The following is a 17,686-nucleotide window of genomic DNA, read 5'->3' as shown; positions in this document are numbered from 1 at the left end:
AATGTGACGAATTTTAATTAAACACCATTTAGCTCGTAGGAAATATGCTTTCCAAGGTGTGGCAACTTCAAATATTCGTAACAAAAGATTAAACTTAAGTCTTTTAAAGAAATCCCCAAAATAAAAATTTACTGCCTTAAAATCAACTGGCCCAAAGCATACTGTTTTTAATTATTATAAGTTCATACTAAATACTGATTGATATCTGATAGGGCAAAATATTCCTCCCTGCTCTTTTTCAAAAATGCCCTGGCTGTTTTTGTCCTTTTATTCTTCCATATATCAGAATAATCTTATCAATTTCATACAAATCATATTGGGACTTTGATTGGATTTGCACTGAATTTATAGATAACTTGGGGAGAATCACAATGCTAAATCTTCCAAGCAATTCATAAAGTGTATGTTTATTTAATTCTTTAATTTCTCTTAATTAAATTTTTTTCCTTTAATAGTAAAACTGTTAAATTTATTACTAGATAATGTCTTATTATCACATGATAATATTGTAAATGGTGTCTCCTCTTTGTTGTTCCACTCTAGAAATGCAACTGACTTGTGTGTATTAATCTTATGCCCAGCCACCTTGCTAAACATTCCCATTATTTCTAATAATTTGCTTGAGTTTTTAGAGAAGAAAGATCCTATGTAAACCCCCATGTCATCTATAAATAATGACAGCTTTGTTCTTTTTTTCCAATCTTTTTGGAAATTTCCTTTTCCACATTTTATCTCACTGGTTAGTATCTCCGATACAATGCTGAATAAAAGTAGTAAGAGGAGCACCCTCGTCTCATTCCTATTTTTATAAGGAATGTTCCTAATATTTCTCCGATTAGGATGACATTTGCACTGGGTTTCTTAAAGACACTCTTTATGAAGTTACAATAAATTTCTTTGTATTCCTAATGAATGGGTGTTGAATTTTATTTTTAAAAGCTTTCTTTGTATGTATTGAGATGACGATATACAGCTTTTTTTAAACTTGTGTTTAAGCTAATGTTAGACTTACAAAAAAGTTGCAGAATAGTAGAATTTCCTTATGTTCCTCTCATAGAGAGCATCATAAATAACCATAGAATGTGAGCATAGAATGTGCTTCTAATGTGAGCATCTAATGTGCTTCTAATGTGAGCATCTTAAATAACCATAGAATAATTATCATGAAGAAGAAATTAATGCTGGTTAAATATGAACTAAACTTAGATATTATTCATATTTTACCAATTTTCCCACTAATCGCCTTCTTCTGCCTCAGATCCTATCCAGGACTCTACATTACATTTTAGTTATTTTTCTTTCATCTCCTCCAGTCAGTAACAATTCATCAGTCTTTCTTACCTTTTATGAGCTTGACAGTTGTGAAGAGTATTGATCAATTATTTTATATAATGTCCCTCCATCTGGGGTTCTCCATTGTTTTCTCATGACTGGAATGAGCTAATGCATTTTTGGCAAGAATACCACAAAAATTATTCTGCGTCCTTCTCAATGCATCATAGCAAGGGATTCATGATATCAATATATCTTATTACTGATGATATTTACCTTACTCATTCAGTTAAATAGGTTTCTGCCAAGTTTCTTCACTGTAAAATTATTTTCTCCTTGTAAGCTGATAACGTCCTGGGGAGATACTTTGAGACTATGCCATGCTATTTCTCCTCAAACTTTCACCTACTAATTTTAGTATCTATTAGTGGATCCTTGTCTGCACTATTTATTACTGTGATGTCTGCCTAATGGTAATTCTCTACTTTTCTCTTTCCTCTCACATTTATTCACTGCAACTCCATTCAGAGGAATGCAATCTTATGTATATATACGTATGTATGTATGTATTTAGTCAATTAGTTGAATATTTATCTATATCAATATGGATCCATAAATATCTTATTCTACAGTTTATAATCCAATATTATCATTATTTATTTATTTATTGCTTAAATTGCCCCAACTTGGGCCAGTAGATGCCTTCGTGTATGCTCTCCTATTTTTTCAATAGCCTTCACCACCAGAAGTTCCAGACTCACATTGTATCTTCCGTCCCAGTCCTACAATCAACCACTTCTGGCAGTGTTGGTTCCTTTTATTACAGAATACTGTTTACAGACCAAGACCTGGGTACTAGGTATGCTCATGTTACTGAGGTGTCACTGCTCCTGTGCCCTTCAGCAGACAGAGATAGGAAATATACATACATATATTAGCCCACCCATACATACATAGCTATATCTCTTTATCTTTTTGTGTATCCATCTATCTATATATTGAAAACTGTAAGTTTTTAACAACTACCTCTGGCTCCAAAACAAAAGTTTCTTTTTAACCTTCTCTCTTTATTTATAATTTCTTTCTATAACAGTGAGAAGAAACCCAATTCTCATTATCTACAATTTACTTACTTACTTGTTCAATACATAGACCTGTTGCTAACCCGTTCCACTTTGAGAAATACTTTTACTAACTAGATTACAGCATCCACGTACAGTCCTTTTTGTCTTTAGCTTTGTAGAATCCAGTCAACATACTGTTTTCCATGGTTACTTAGGTTTGTTCTTTTCTTCCCCTCACTTTTCGGTGTAGTGGTTTTTTTAATTTGTAATACTGTTAGGTTCATTTGTTGTTTGTATTCCATTTTGGGTTCCCCCCCTCTACCACATTCTAGATGGTTTCAATTGTTTATTTGTGGGGTATGTGAAATATTACTATGGTTTTATGAGCCAGCACTCTACACAAAGATACACTCAGAGAAGTGTCACTGCCTCTTCATCAATGCTACCTTATTTCCACTCCCTTCTTTCTATACTTTCCCCACCTGCTCCTGTAGGTAACCAGTCTCCTTAGTTTCTGGCTTATCCTTCCTGCTGTTTTTATTTTTTGCACAAATGAGATATACATGTATTTTCTTATTCCTCTCTTCTTTCTTACATGCAGGATAGCATACTATATATACTTTTTTGAGCTTTGTGCTTTTCACTTAACAGTATGTCCTAGAAATCACTTCATAGAGCTCTTTTTTCATTTTTTTATAGCTTTGCAGTATTCCACTATGTGAACATACCATAATTTAGTCAAACATTCTGCTCAGATTTTTCCCAATGTCTTGCAATTACAAACAATACTGCAATGAATAAACTTGTGCATATGTATTTCATATTGTCGCAGTTATGTATTCAAGATAGATTCCTAAAAGTAGGTTTGCTGGGTTGAAAGCTAAGAACATATGTAATTTTGGGGGTATTGCCCATATACCCTTCAGAAGGGTTGTAGCAATTTGGATTCCCATCAGCAATGTATAAGAGGGCCTATTTCCCCACATCGTCACCAACAGAATGTGTTGTACTATTTTTTAATTTTTGCCAATCTAATAGGTGGAAAATGATATCTCTGTGTAGTTTTAATTTGAATTTCTCATGTCTTTTTTCCATCAGGTCCTTTCTGCTTTAATTTTTTAAGAGTTCTCTATATATTAGGAATATTAGCTTTTTGTTAAGGTGTACATTGCAAATATTCTCTCCAAGTTTACCAGTTGTCTTTTGATTTTGTTTATGGTGTTTTGGTCATTCAAAATTTTATTTTTCTGTAGTCAAATTTATCAGTCTTGTTTTTTACTGCCTCTGGATTCTGAGTAATAGAAAGAAAGCCTTTCCCTACACCAAGATTAAAGAGGAATTCATCCATTTCTCTTTAGTAGTTGTAAGGTTTTATTTTTTACATTTAGATTCTGAATACATTTGGAGTTTATTCTTCTATTTGTTGTGAGATATGGATCTAATTTTGTCTTTTTCTAAATGGCTACTCAGTTGCCAGAACACTATTCATTAAAAAGTTAAACTTTATTGTGGTGATTTCAGATACCATCTTTGTGATATACCAAATTTTATGAATGTGGGTCTACTTCTGATCTTCCTATTGTGTTCCACTTGTCTATTCATGCACCAGTGTCACACTGATTTCATGATAGAGGCCTTATAGTATGTTTTAATGACTGGTAAGCGTGGTCTCATGGCTTTTGTTTTTCAGTGTTTTCCTAGCTCTTCTTGCATGTTAGTTTTTCCTCATGAATATCAATATCAACTGGTAATATGCCATAACATAGCTTGTTGGTATTTTTATTGAGACTGCATTATATTTATAGATTAACTTATGGAGAACTGATGATCATTATAATGTTGAGTCATCCTATCCAAGAATAGGGAATGTTGTCTTTCCATTTGTTCATGTCTTTATTTTTTTCTGGAATGTTTAAAATTTTCTGCATATTGGTTTTGCACATTTCTTATTATACTGATTCCAAAGTATCTTCTTTAGTGGTATTGTGAGTTTTTCCCATTCATTATGCCCTTTGTTTAGTGTTTGTGTATATGAAGGCTATTGATTTTTTTTAACATTAAGTTTTTGTTTGTTTTTCGTTTTTGTTTTTGTTTATTTTTGTATTAGTTTCAGGTGCACAAGACAAAGTAATACTTAGACGTTTATCATTTATATCCCTCACACTGTGTGAACCCCTCTGGGGAGAGGGGTTAAACTATCCACTATCCCTCTGACATCGCACACAGCCATTACATTTCCACTGTCTCTATTCGTAATGCTGTACTCCGCTTCTTGTAAGTATATACATACATATATATATACATATATGTATGTGTGTGTGTGTGTGTGTGTGTGTGTGTGTGTGTGTGTATATATATATATATATATATATATATATATATATATATATATATATATATATATATATATCATAGTTGGCATTCATTATTGTTCAATTCAGGTGTACAGTGCAGTGATCAGGTATCTACATCTTCCCTGAGGTGGTTTCCCTAATGAGACCACCTCCATCGGATACCCTACAAGATCTTTACATTATTGATTACATTCCCCAAGTTAATTTTCAAAACCCCGTGCCATCTTGTGGTTACCGACTGTTTTCTAATCCCCTCACCTTCTCCCTTATCCCCACTCCCCTGTCCATCTAGCAACCCTCAGCTTTTCCTCTATATCTCCAAAACTGTTTCTGATTAGATCATTCACTTATTCTTTTCTTTAGATTCCTCATATAAGTGAGATCATATGGTATTTGTCTTTCTCCGTCTGACTTATTTCACTTAACATAATGTTCTCTAGGTCCATCCACGTTGTTGCAGATGGTTAGATTTCTTTCTTCTTTATGGCTGCGTAACACTCCATTGTATAAATGTACCACAGTTTCTTAATCCAACCATCTACCGATGGGGATTTCGGTTGTTTCCATGTCTTGGCTATTGTGTATAGTGCTGCAATAAACATAGGAGTGCATAAAGATTTTTGAATTGGAGTTTTGGATTTCTCTGGATAGATACCTAGGAGTAGAATTGCTAGATCATAAGGTAGTTCCATTTTCAGATTTTTGAGATACCTCCATACTGTTTTCCATAGTGGCTGCACCAATCTGCAATCCCACCAACAGTGCACAAGCGTTCCCTTTTCTCCACATCCGTGCCAGCACTTGTTGTTTATTGATTTATTGATGATAGCCATTTTGACTGGGTCGCGAGGTGGTATCTCATTGTGGTTTTTATTTGCATTTCTCTGATGGTTAGTGAGATTGAGTATTTCTTCATGTCTGTTTGCCATCTGTATGTCCTTTTTAGAAAAATGTCTCTTCATGTCCTCTGCCGATTTTTCAATTGGGTTGTTTGTTTTTTTGGAGTTGAGAGAGTTTTTTATAAATTTGTGATATTAAACCCTTATCAGATATATCATTGGCAAATATCTTTTCCCATTCAGTAGGATCCCTTTTTGTTTCATTGATGGTTTCCTTTGCTGTGAAAAAAACTTTTTAGTTTGATGTAATCCCACATGTTTATTTTTTCTCTTACTTCCCTCGCGCAAAGGGATGTATCAGTAAAAATCTTACTCCAGGTAATGTCTGTGAAGTTTCTTCCTATATTTTCTTCTAGGAATTTTATGGTTTCAGATCTTACATTTAAGTCTTTAAGCCATATTGAATTTATTTTTGTATATGGTGTAAGGAGGTGGTCCAGCTTCATTTTTTTGCATGTGTCTGTCCAGGTTTCTCAGCACCATTTATTGAATAGACTGTCTTTACCCCACCATACATTCTTGTTTCCATTGTCGTAGATTAAATGGCCATATAGGCATGGATTTATTTCTGGACTCTCTATTCTGTTCTATTGATCTATGTGTCTGTTTTTATGCCAGTACCATGCTGTTTTGATTACTGTAGCCTTGTACTATAATTTTATGTCAGGTATTGTTATACCTCCCACTTTGTTCTTATTTCTCAAGATTGCTGAGGCTATCCGGGGTCTTTTATGGGCCCATATAAATTTTAGGATTATATGTTCTATTTCTGTGGAAAACGTCATTGGTAGTTTGACAGGAATTGTGTTGAATATGTATATTGCCTTAGGCAGTATGGACATTTTAACTATATTAATTCTTCCTATCCATGAACATGGTATGTGTTTCCATCTATTTGTATCTTCTTTCATTTCTTTCCTCAGTGTCTCATAATTTTCTGAGTACAGATCTTTACTTCTTTGGTTAAATTTATTCCCAGGTATTTTATAGTCTTTGGAGCAATTGTAAATGGGACTGCTTTTTTAATTTCTCCTTCTGATGTTTTATTATTGGTATATACAAATGTAACTGATTTCTGAATATTAATTTTGTATCCTGCTACTTTACTAAATTCATCTATCAGCTCTAATAGTTTCTTGGTGGAGTCTTTAGGGTTTTCTATATATAGTATCATGTCATCTGCATATAATGACAATGCATTACTTCCTCCTTACCGATTTGGATGCCTTTTATTTATTTTTCTTGTCTGATTGCTGTGGCTAGAACTTCCAGCACTATGTTGAATAGAAGAGGAGAAAGTGGGCAACCTTGCCTTGTTCCTGATCTTAAGGGGAATGGTTTTAGCTTTTCCCCATTGAGTATGATGTTAGCTGTGGGTTTATCATATGTGGCCTTTATTATGTTGAGATATGATCCCTCTATTCCCACTTTCTTAAGGGTTTTTATCATAAATGGCTGCTGGATTTTAGCAAATGCTTTTTCTGCATCTATTGATATGACCATGTAATTTTTATTTTTCATTTTGTTAATGTGGTGTATCACATTAATTGATTTGCGGATGTTGAACCACCCTTGCATACCAAGAATAGATCCCACTTGCTCATGGTGTATGATCTTTTTAATGTATTGCTGAATTCCATTCGCTAATATTTTGTTGAGGATTTTTGCATCTATGTTCGTTAGCGATATCGGCCTGTAGTTTTCTTATTTGTGGTGTCTTTGCCTGATTTTGGGATCACGGTGATAGTGGCTTCGTAAAAAATGTTTGGGAGTCTTCCCTCCTCCTGGATTTTTTGGAAGAACTTGAAGAGAATAGGTGATAGTGCTTTTTTGAACGTTTTGTAAAATTCACCTGTAAAGCCATCTGGTCCAGGGCTTTTGTTTGGTGGGAGATTGTTGATTACTGATTCAATTTCCCTGGTGGTAATCAGTCTATTCAGGTTTTCTGTTTCTTCTTGAGTTAGCCCTGGAAGGTTATACGCCTCTAGAAAATTGTCCATTTCTTCCAGATTGTCAAATTTGTTGGCATATAGTTGCTCATAGTAATTTCTTTAAATTGTTTGTATTTCTGTGGTGTCTGTTGTCACTTCTTTCATTCCTGATTGTATTAATTTGGGTCCTCTCTCTCTTTTTTTTAATGAGTCTGGCTAAAGGTTTGTCAATTTTGTTTATCTTCTCTAAGAACCAACTCTTGGATTCATTGATCTTTTGTATTGTTTTTCTGGTTTCTATTTCATTTATTTCCACTCTGATCTTTATTATCTCCTTCCTTGTACTCCTTTTAGGCTTATTTTGCTGTTCTTTTTCCAGATCCCTTAAGTGTGACGATAAACTGTAGATTAGTGATTTTTGTTGTTTCTTTAGGTAGGCCTGCAATGCTATGAATTTCCCTCTTAGGACTGCTTTCGCGGCATCCCATAGATTTTGGGTCGTTGTATTTTCATTTTCGTTTGTCTCGAGATATCTTTTGATTTCTTCCTTGATCTCCTGTTTGACCCATTCATTATTTAGTAACATATTATTCAGCCTCCATGAATTTGTGTGTCTTCCAGTTTTTTTCCTGTAGTTCATTTCTAATTTCATAGCACTGTGGTCAGAGAAGACACTTGGTATGATTTCAATTTTCTTAAATTTATCAAGACTTGTTTTGTGGCCTAACATATGGTCTATCTTGGAAAATGTTCCATGTGCGCTTGAGAGGAATGTGTATTCTGCAGCTTTGCAGTGAAATGCTCTGAAAATATTGATTAAATCCAAGTGGTGAGTCATTTAAGGCTGTTGTTTCCATATTGATTTTCCGTCTGGAAGACCTGTCCCTTGTTGTCAGAGGTGTGTTGAAGTCCCCTATTATGATAGTGTTACTGTTGATCTCTGTCTTTATGTCAGTCAACATCTGTTTTGTATATTTAGGTGCTCCTATGTTGGGTGCATAGATGTTTACTAGGGTTATGTCCTCTTGTCGGATGGATCCCTTTATTATTATATAGTGCCCCTCTTTGCCTTTTAATATATTCTTCGTTTTAAAGTCTGTTTTGTCAGATATAAGTATTGCAACTCCAGCTTTTTTCTCATTTCCATTTGCATGAAATATCTTACTCCAACCCTTCACTTTCAGCCTGTGTGTGTCTTTTTATCTGAGGTGAGTCTCTTGTATACAGCATATACAAGGGTCTTGCTTTCTTATCCACTCAGCCACCCTATGTCTCTTGATTGAAACATTTAATCCGTTTACATTTAAAGTGATTATTGATAAGTACATAATTATTGCCATTTTTAAATTTGTAGTTAGATTGTTTTCATCTTCTATTTATAGAAGTCCTTTTAGTATTTCTTGCAATGCTGGCTTGGTGGTAATAAATTCCTTTAGCTTATTCTTTTCTGGGAAGCTCTTTATCTCTCCATCAATTTTAAATGATAGCCTTGCTGGGTAAAGCAATCTAGGTTGTAGGCCTTTGTTTTCCATCACTTTGAGTATCTCCTGCCACTCCCTCCGGGCCTTCAATGTTTCTGTAGAAAAGTCATTTGATAGTCTTATGGGAGTTCCCTTGTATGTAACCCTCTGTCTTTCTCTTGCTGCTTTTAGGATTCTCTCTTTGTCTTTAACCTTTGCCATTTTAAGTATAATGTGTCTTGGTGTGAACCTGTTTGGGTTTATCCTGGTTGGAACTCTCTGCACTTCCTGGGCTTGTATGTTGGTTTCCTTCATCAGGTTAGGGGAGTTTTCGGACATTGTTACTTCAAATATGTTCTCGATCCCTTGCTCCCTCTCTTCTCCTTCTGGTATTCCTATGATGCGCATGTTGTTGCACTCGATGTTATCCCATAGGTCTCTTAAACCATCTTCATTGTTTTTTATTCTCTTTTCTTTCTGTTGTTCCGTTTGGGTGATCTCTGCTAATTTGTCTTCTAAATCGCTGATTCGATCTTCTGCTTCATCTAACCTGCTGTTAATTCCTTCAAGTGAGTTCTTTATTTCGGTAATTGTGTTCTTTATTTCTAACTGGTTGTTCATTATGATTTCTACAGCCTTCTTTATGTCATCTCTAAGCTCCTTAAACATTCTTATCATCAGTGTTCTGAACTCTGTCTCTGATAGGTTGGTTACCTCTGTTTCATTTGGTTCCATTTCTGGAGGTTTCTTCTGTTCTTTCATTTGGAACATGTTTCTTTGTTTCCCCATTCTGGCTTGACTCTCTGTGTTTGCTTCAATGTATTAGGTAGATCCCCTAGGGTTCTTAGTTCTTGCTGGGTTACCTTATGTAGTATGTGTCCTTTATATTTGACTTGCACTACTTCGTTCTTCTCCTCTGCATGTGCTCCAAAGGTGACTCTTGTGTTGTGTATATTGTCCTGTTAAAGAAGATCTTTAATTGCTTTTCACTTGTGAGTAGGTGCGGTTAACTCCTAGGCTAACTAGTTTTGAGAGTTGGCTCTGCCCACTGCAGGGTGTTCTGCTGTGTGAGGGTTGACCACTTAAATGTGGTTTGGCCTCTATGGGCTCTTGTGCCTGCAGAGAATTCCCTCTGGGTGTGTCACTTGTAGGTCAAACCCAATAGTACTCTGGTTTGGTCTGGAGTTGGCCTCTGGGTGTGTTGAATCTTGTGCCGCTTAAGCTGGGCCTTTCTTTGTGCAAGTCGCCTCTCTCTCTTCAACTTCAGGACTTAACATTAAGTTTTATGTCCTGTTACTCCAGTGATTTTTTTTTATTGTTTGAATTGGTTTTATCTTCGATTCCTTGGAGTTTTCCAGAGATGTTATCCTAGTATTTGTACATAGAGGTAATTTTCATTCTTCTTCACCCATTTAGATGCTCCTTCTTGTCTAACTGCATTGGTTAATAACTCTAGTATTAGGTTGATGCAAAAGTAATTGCAGTTTTAGCAATTCTTAATCTTTTGAACCGCAATTACTTTTGCACCAACCTAGTATAATGATGAAGAGTAGCAGACATAGTTCACATCCTCATCTTGTTCCTGATTTTAGTGGAAATGCCTCTCATGTTTCTCCATTATATAAGATACTGGCATTAGGACTAAGTATATCTATTTTATAGAGAGAGTATCAATTGTATTGTAACACAGTACTGATACTGCATTTGTAAATATAGAAGCAGAAAGTATCCCTCTATTCCTATTTCCAGGAGTGCTTTTTATAATAAATGGGTGTTGGATTTTGTCAAAGGGTCTCGCAACATCTATTGGAGATAATGATACAATTTTCCCTTAGGTTTATTAATATGGTACATAATATTCATGGATCTTCTAATATTGAACGAGTCTTCCATTTCTGGAATAAATTTCCTTTTGTCATTATTTCCTTAATGTGGTGTTAGGTTTCATTTACTAATATTTTGTTTAGATTTTTTGCATCAATAATCATGTATAATATTGATCTATATTTTTATCTGTAATGCCTTTATTTGGTTTAGGTATCAGGGTTATATTTGCTCTAGAAAAAAAATGAGGAAGTTTCCTTCTTCGATATTCTGGAATGATTCATAGAGCACTGGAACCATCCAAACTTTGAAGGTTGGTATGATTCTCCTGTGAAACTACCTGGGTCTGGCACTTTTTTGTATGATAGTTCCTCAATAATGTTCTCTATTTCTTCTTTAGAAATGCTCTCTTTCAGCTTCTATCTCTAATGGGGTCAATTTTGGCAATCTGTCTTTCCCTAGAAAATTACACATCTAGATTTTTCAAATTTATTTGCATAAAATTCTGAAAAGTAGCTTCTTGGTTTTTAACTTCTTCTGTTTCAACAATTATTTTCTCCTTGTCATTTATTTTGTATATTTGTGCTTTCTCCCTTTTTTATTGATCAAATTAATTATTTTATTCATCTATTTTGTTATTTTTAGAAACAGGATTTTGATTTATTAAGTATATTTATTGTTTTTCAATTCTCATTCTTACTGATTTCTGCTTTTATCTTTATTATTTTATTCCTTGTGATTTCTTTGGTTTACTTTGTTGTTCTTTGGCTAACGTTTAAACATATACTTCTATTATTAGGATGTAGAGTTTAATTTATATCCATAAGATCTACCTTATGCACTATGTTATTTACAAAGTTTATCTCCTTAGTTATATTCTATTAGATCTTGTGCCATTAGAGAAATGCAAATTAAAACTACAATGAGATATCACTCCACACTGATTAGAATAGCTAAAATAATAAATAGGGTAATACCAAATGCTGGCAAGGATGTAGAGAAACTTGAAGATACATTGCTGACAGGAATTTTAAACAATACAGCCATTGTGGAACATAATTTGGAAGTTTCTTATAAAACTAAACATGCATTTACCTTACAACCCAGCAACTGTACTCTTAAATATTTATGCCAAAGAACTGAAAATTTATGTTCATACAAAAACCTATATACAAATTTCATAGCTGCTTTATTCATAACAGCCCATATAGGAAACAACCCAAATGTTATTCAGTAGCTAAATAATTAAACTTTGGTTGAAGGAAAGTACCTCAACATAATAAAGGCCATATACAATGAACCCTCAGCTAATATCATACTTAATGGTGAAAAGCTGAAAGGTTTTCCTCTATGATCAGGAACAAAACAAGGATGCCCCCTCTCACCACTGTTATTCAACATAGTGTTGGAAGTCCTTGCCAGAGCAATCAGTCAAGAGAAAGAAATAAAAAGCATTCAAATTGGGAATGAAGTCACTTTTTGCAGATGACATGATTCTTTATATAGAAAACCCTAAAGACTCCAGCAAAAAACTATTAGAAACAATAAACAAATATAGGATACAAAAATCAATGTACAAATATCCATTACATTCCTATATACTAATGGTGAAATTTCAGAAAAAGAAATTTAAAAATCAATTCCTTTTGCAATTGCAACAAAAAGAATAAAATACCTAGGAATAAACTTAACAAAGGATGTGAAGGACTTACACACTGAAAACTACAGACATTATTAAACAAAATTGAAGAAGACCCAAAGAAATGGAAAGATATTCCATGCTTATGGATTGGAAGAATCCACATAGTTAAAATGACCATATTATCCAAAGCAATATACAGATTTAATGCAATCCCCATCAAAATCCCAATGGTGTTTTTTAAAGAAATATAACAACAACAAAAACAAAAAAACCAACAGATTTGTATGGAATCACAAAAGACCCTGAATAGCCAAAGCAATCCTGAGGGGAAAAAACACAACAGCAGAGGTATCATACCCCCGACTTCAATTTATATTACAAAGTACCAATAATCAAAACAGCATGGTATTGGCAGAAAAATAGACACACACCCCAATGGAATAGAATTAAGAACCCAGAAATAAACCTACATGTGTATGGACACAGGCAGACAATTTTCAACAAAGGAGCCAAAAACACAATGGAAAAAAGAAAGCGTCTTCAATAAATGATGCTGGGAAAATTTGAAAGCCATGTGCAAAAGAATGAAACTAGACGGCTATCTGTCACCCATAAACTCAAAATGGATCAAAGACCTAAATATAAGACCTGAAATAATAAAATACACTTAAAAATACACAGGTACTAAACTTATGGACCTTGGTCTTAGTGAGGATTTTATGAATTTGACCTCAAAGGCAAGGGAAGTAAAAGCAAAAATAAACAAATGGGACTATATCAAACTAAAAAGCTTCTGCACAGCCAATGAAACCGTCAACAAAACAAAGAGGCAACCAACCAAATGGGAGAAGATATTTGCAAACAACTCCTCCGGTAAGGGGCTAATATCCAAAATATATAAAGAACTCACTCATACAACTCAACAACAAAAAACAAACAATCCAAATAAAAAATGGACAGAGGACCTGAACAGACACTTCTCCCAACAAGACATACAATTGGCTAACAGATATATGAAAAGATGCTCAACCTCATTAGCTATAAGGGAAAGCAAATCGAAACCACAATGAGATACCACCTCACACCTGTAAGAATGGCTGTCATCAACAAGACAAGTAATAACAAGTGTTGGAGAGGTTGGAGAGAAAAAGGAACCCTCATACACTGCTGGTGGGAATGTAAATTGATACAATCACTATGGAAGGCGGTTCCAGTGTGCAGGTTCCTCAAAAAATTAAGAATAGACTTACCATACAACCCAGCAATCCCTCTTCTGAGTAGCTACCAAAAAAATCTGAAAACATTTATCCGTAATGATATAAGCACCTCTATGTTCACTGCAGCATTGTTCACGGTGGCCAAGACATGGAAACAACCAAAATGTCCTTCAATAGATGACTGGATGAAGAAGATGTGGTATATATACACAATGGAAAATTACTCGGCCGTAAGATGAAAGGCTGCCATTTGCAACAACATGGATAGATCCTGAGAATATCATGCTAAGCGAAATAAGTCAGACAGAAAATGTCAACAACCATACGATTTCACTCAGATGTGGGATATAAAACTGAAAGCAACAAACGAACAAACAGACAAACAAACAAAAATTCATAGACACAGACAACAGTAGAGTGGTCAGCAGAGGGTAAGGGGGTAGAGGGGTAGAAAAGCATAAAGGGGATCAAATATATGGTGATGGAAGATTTGACTTTGGGTGGTGAACACAGTGCAATATACAGATGAATGGTACATTTGAAACCTATATAATTTTATTAATCAGTCACCCCAATAAATTTAATAAAATTTGAAAAAGAAGCAAAATTGGATGTCATAGAAGGAAAGCAGTTTTTCTTAGCAGTGGTAGATAGAAGAACAAGGATTCAAACTATAACTGCCTGACTATAAGACGCATGCTTTTTTTTTTAATTACCTCAAGGATTCTTAATCAGAGGCTCAGAAATTCCACAAAAGAACTTTGGAAGTCCATGGAACCACTTGGTATTATATGCAAAATTTTGTGTCTATCTACTTAAGTCCATTTTTCTGGAGAAATGGCCCATAGCTTCTTAAAGAAGTCTATGACTCCCCAAAAGGGTAAGAACCACCACTACAGTAACTCTCTAAGAAAAATAAGAAAATGAAACATGAACCCCAATATTTCTTAAAATACATATAATTTACAGTGTAGTTCATTTTTGTAAATGTTATTTTCATTCTTACTAAATAAAATAAAACAATACTCTCCAGCAAACTTGTTTAGAAAACATTCTGTACAATTACCATTTTAACTCTAGCTTTTTTCTAATGTGTATATACTTTAAATACTAAGAAGTTATTGCTTTTAAAATGTGTCTTACATTCTTCAGGCTGGACAGATGAATAACTCCCAAGATTTAATAACTGACTGGTAAATGTTGATTGCAGTATTGTCTCACCAACCCAATGATCTTCGTGAATAGTTACATCTAGAAGGGAAAAAACAAAAGTCTGATCATGCCATAAATTCCTTCACACTGAAAAATGCATGCTTCCTACATATCAGGCAACTAAAATTCAAACATGTTAAATGATCTGCCTAACAGCACAAAATGATAATATAGCAAATCCAAAACCTGAATCTAAGTATGCATGAGTATGTAGGGAAAAATTTTAAAACTGCTTCTATACATTCAAACAATATCAATGTAGAAGCTCACTGCTCCATAGAGAACAGTTTAGTGGCTTTTATTTACATAAGACAGTGTTAGAATGTATATTTCTGATGAAAGGAAATCATTCAGGGCCAAGAAGCAAAATAATGGTTCCAAAGCAGTAGTGCCTAGAGGAGTAAAAATATTTGGCACGCATTTGTCCCTTCTGCTATAAACAGATGAATATAATTAAGGTATTCTTAAAGAACTTTGATAATTTTTCTCTAAATAGCATGGTAATCATCTTCTCTGGATATTAAAAGGGAAAGACTTTAGAGGTAAGGAACACTTTCCAATGGGAGAAGAAAAGTACTGTACGATCTACGAGAGAGAAGAATCCTTTAGTGGAACTAAACACCCAACAGGCAGAAAGAATCCTAAGTTTAGCAAAAATTAAGACAGAGATTGATCCCAGGCGGGCTATTATCAGTGTAGAAAATGTTAGAGGTATACAGCTATACTAACAGCAGCAAAATAATTTTGAGATAATAAGAAAGAAAAACAAGGATGCATAAATTCCAAGTATTTCCAAATTTATATCCCAGCCCTCTTCTCAGCTTCAAACCCATTTATCCAGAATTGCCTAATGGACATTCCTGACTGGATATTCTATTGGCTCCCCAAACTCAGCATTGCTCAAACCTGCTTTTCTTCTCCTATTACCCATCTCATTTATTGGCACTATGCTGCTAGCCAGGTAAATTAACATGTGAAATCACCCTGAACTTCTGCCTCTCCCTTCCCACCTTTGTCACCAACCTTACCTGCTGACTCTGCCTCCTGACTCCGCCCACAGCCCTGGCACTGCTACTCTTGACATCATGTACTCCCCTCTCTGTTAGCAGGTCCCTCCACACACCTCCAATCCATGTCCCACTATGCTAATGAGGGATTTATCAGGCACATTAATGTGATGTGTTGTTGACTTGCTTATAAAACACCCAGTGGGCTCCTGGCCAAGAGTAGCTAGCACAGCATTCAAGGCTTTTCACAATCTAACTTTCAGAATGCCTGCTCTTCAGAAAAGAACAGATAAGAAATTTCAAGGAGAGCCTTCTGAAAACTAGATTGTAAAACCTATGTCGATTGGTGATGTGTTAATTATTAGTGATAGGGTGCAGGGCAATGGATAGCCCAGCCTTGCCTCCTGGTTCTCTCGCCCACCACTGATAGGCCCAGCTCCTCTTCTGTTTGTTCTTAAACACTGTGGTTTCCCACAGTTACGTTCCAGGTCCTCTTCTCTCTTTAGTCAGTCATCTCCCTTAGACAATCCTTGCTTACAGTATATTTTCGTTCTATTGCTAAAGTATACGAGTAATAGCAAAATGTCATTGTGTTACTGAATGGAACATGACCTGGCATACATTTGTTACATAGCATTTTTCAGTTTGGGGTGTATAATCATCAGGTAGCATGAGATATCCAACACAGAGAAAGAATAATGTACAATTGGACGCTATTAGTTACAATGGAATTTCACCCATAAATGCCTATGTAAATGTAATTTCCACTACTTAATAGGGACAATGGAAAAGTAGATTTCTCTTTTTTCCATAAAGTTTCCATCTGTTCCACACAAACAAAAGAAACTTATTCAGAAATTGGTGAAGTGGATAACTTTTTCCGTAAGGAAATAAGGCAAAACAGAAAAAAAAAATTATATTTATAAACAGGTACTCATAGAAATATTCTAAGTATCCTATAAAAAGAAAATGGTTAAGTGAACTGTAGTAAAGTCACTTAATAGAATGTTACCTAGCCATCAACAACTGTATGGACACCAGGAAAAACACAGAGGTGGCAAGGCTGAGTTTCCATCTGCTGGGAAAGGCCTCCCTTGAGGCTCACACAAGTGACAGTAATTGCCTTAGTAAAATAACCTTGTCCAGGGTCCGGCCCTCTCTTTACAGTCTGGGGAACCTGAGTTTGTCAGCATTCCAAAAATAGATTTCAGCTCTTCAACTGGAAGCACACATTAAACCAGTTAACGAGACAAACAACAAAAACAGAACACATTTTTTAAAAATTTACAATGAGGCATTAATTACCAAAGTAACAATACTCGCAGGCTGTTCTCACCTTGTAGGCAGTTTTACACCTGGGAAGCCAAGTCATGATCAAAGGGCTGCTCAGTGAGCACTGAATCCGAACATAAGGAATTAGGTGAATTGACTTGCCAGCAAATAAGATGATATTGCCAGTGGGAAGCGATTCTGTTAGTTACTTACCTCTGTATCAGAGACTGCACCTGACAATCTTACACAAATACGAAGGTATATTGGCTAAGGTTCTCATTCCTCCAGCAAACCATTTGGTAGGAACTACCAATGCTTGCCTTGGTGTTTTCTATTTCTAAGCTTCTAAGGCTGACCTCCACCTCTCCTCTATCATATTCTTTCTTTATATATGTTATTAAGCTTAATCAACTTCCTTCCGGTCTGGGATTCAGCCTTAAAATAAATGGTATCTCTGCTCTAATACCATGTATTGATTTTAAGTCAATAAAGAAATGTAACACAATGTTAAATTTCTTATGTCAGGTGAAAA

General features: G+C 35.0%; 1 protein-coding gene across 18 annotated transcripts in view; it reads right to left on the bottom strand.

Annotated features, from left to right (window-relative positions):
* The window catches only part of SHLD2 (shieldin complex subunit 2), a 104,791-nt gene that overhangs the window by 20,641 nt on the left and 66,464 nt on the right, over window positions 1-17,686 (bottom strand). For all 18 annotated transcript variants that reach the window (XM_074337216.2, XM_074337221.2, XM_074337226.2 and 15 more), the window contains one exon: window positions 14,807-14,914. In XM_074337216.2, coding sequence (XP_074193317.2) covers window positions 14,807-14,914 — 108 coding nt within the window. The remainder of the gene's footprint in view (window positions 1-14,806; window positions 14,915-17,686) is intronic.

Source organism: Rhinolophus sinicus, chromosome 15, assembly GCF_057876585.1.
Source record: "Rhinolophus sinicus isolate RSI-liver-muscle chromosome 15, RSI-T2T, whole genome shotgun sequence".
In the NCBI taxonomy this organism is placed as follows: domain Eukaryota; kingdom Metazoa; phylum Chordata; class Mammalia; order Chiroptera; family Rhinolophidae; genus Rhinolophus; species Rhinolophus sinicus.
This window is presented reverse-complemented; position numbering and strand designations above follow the sequence as displayed.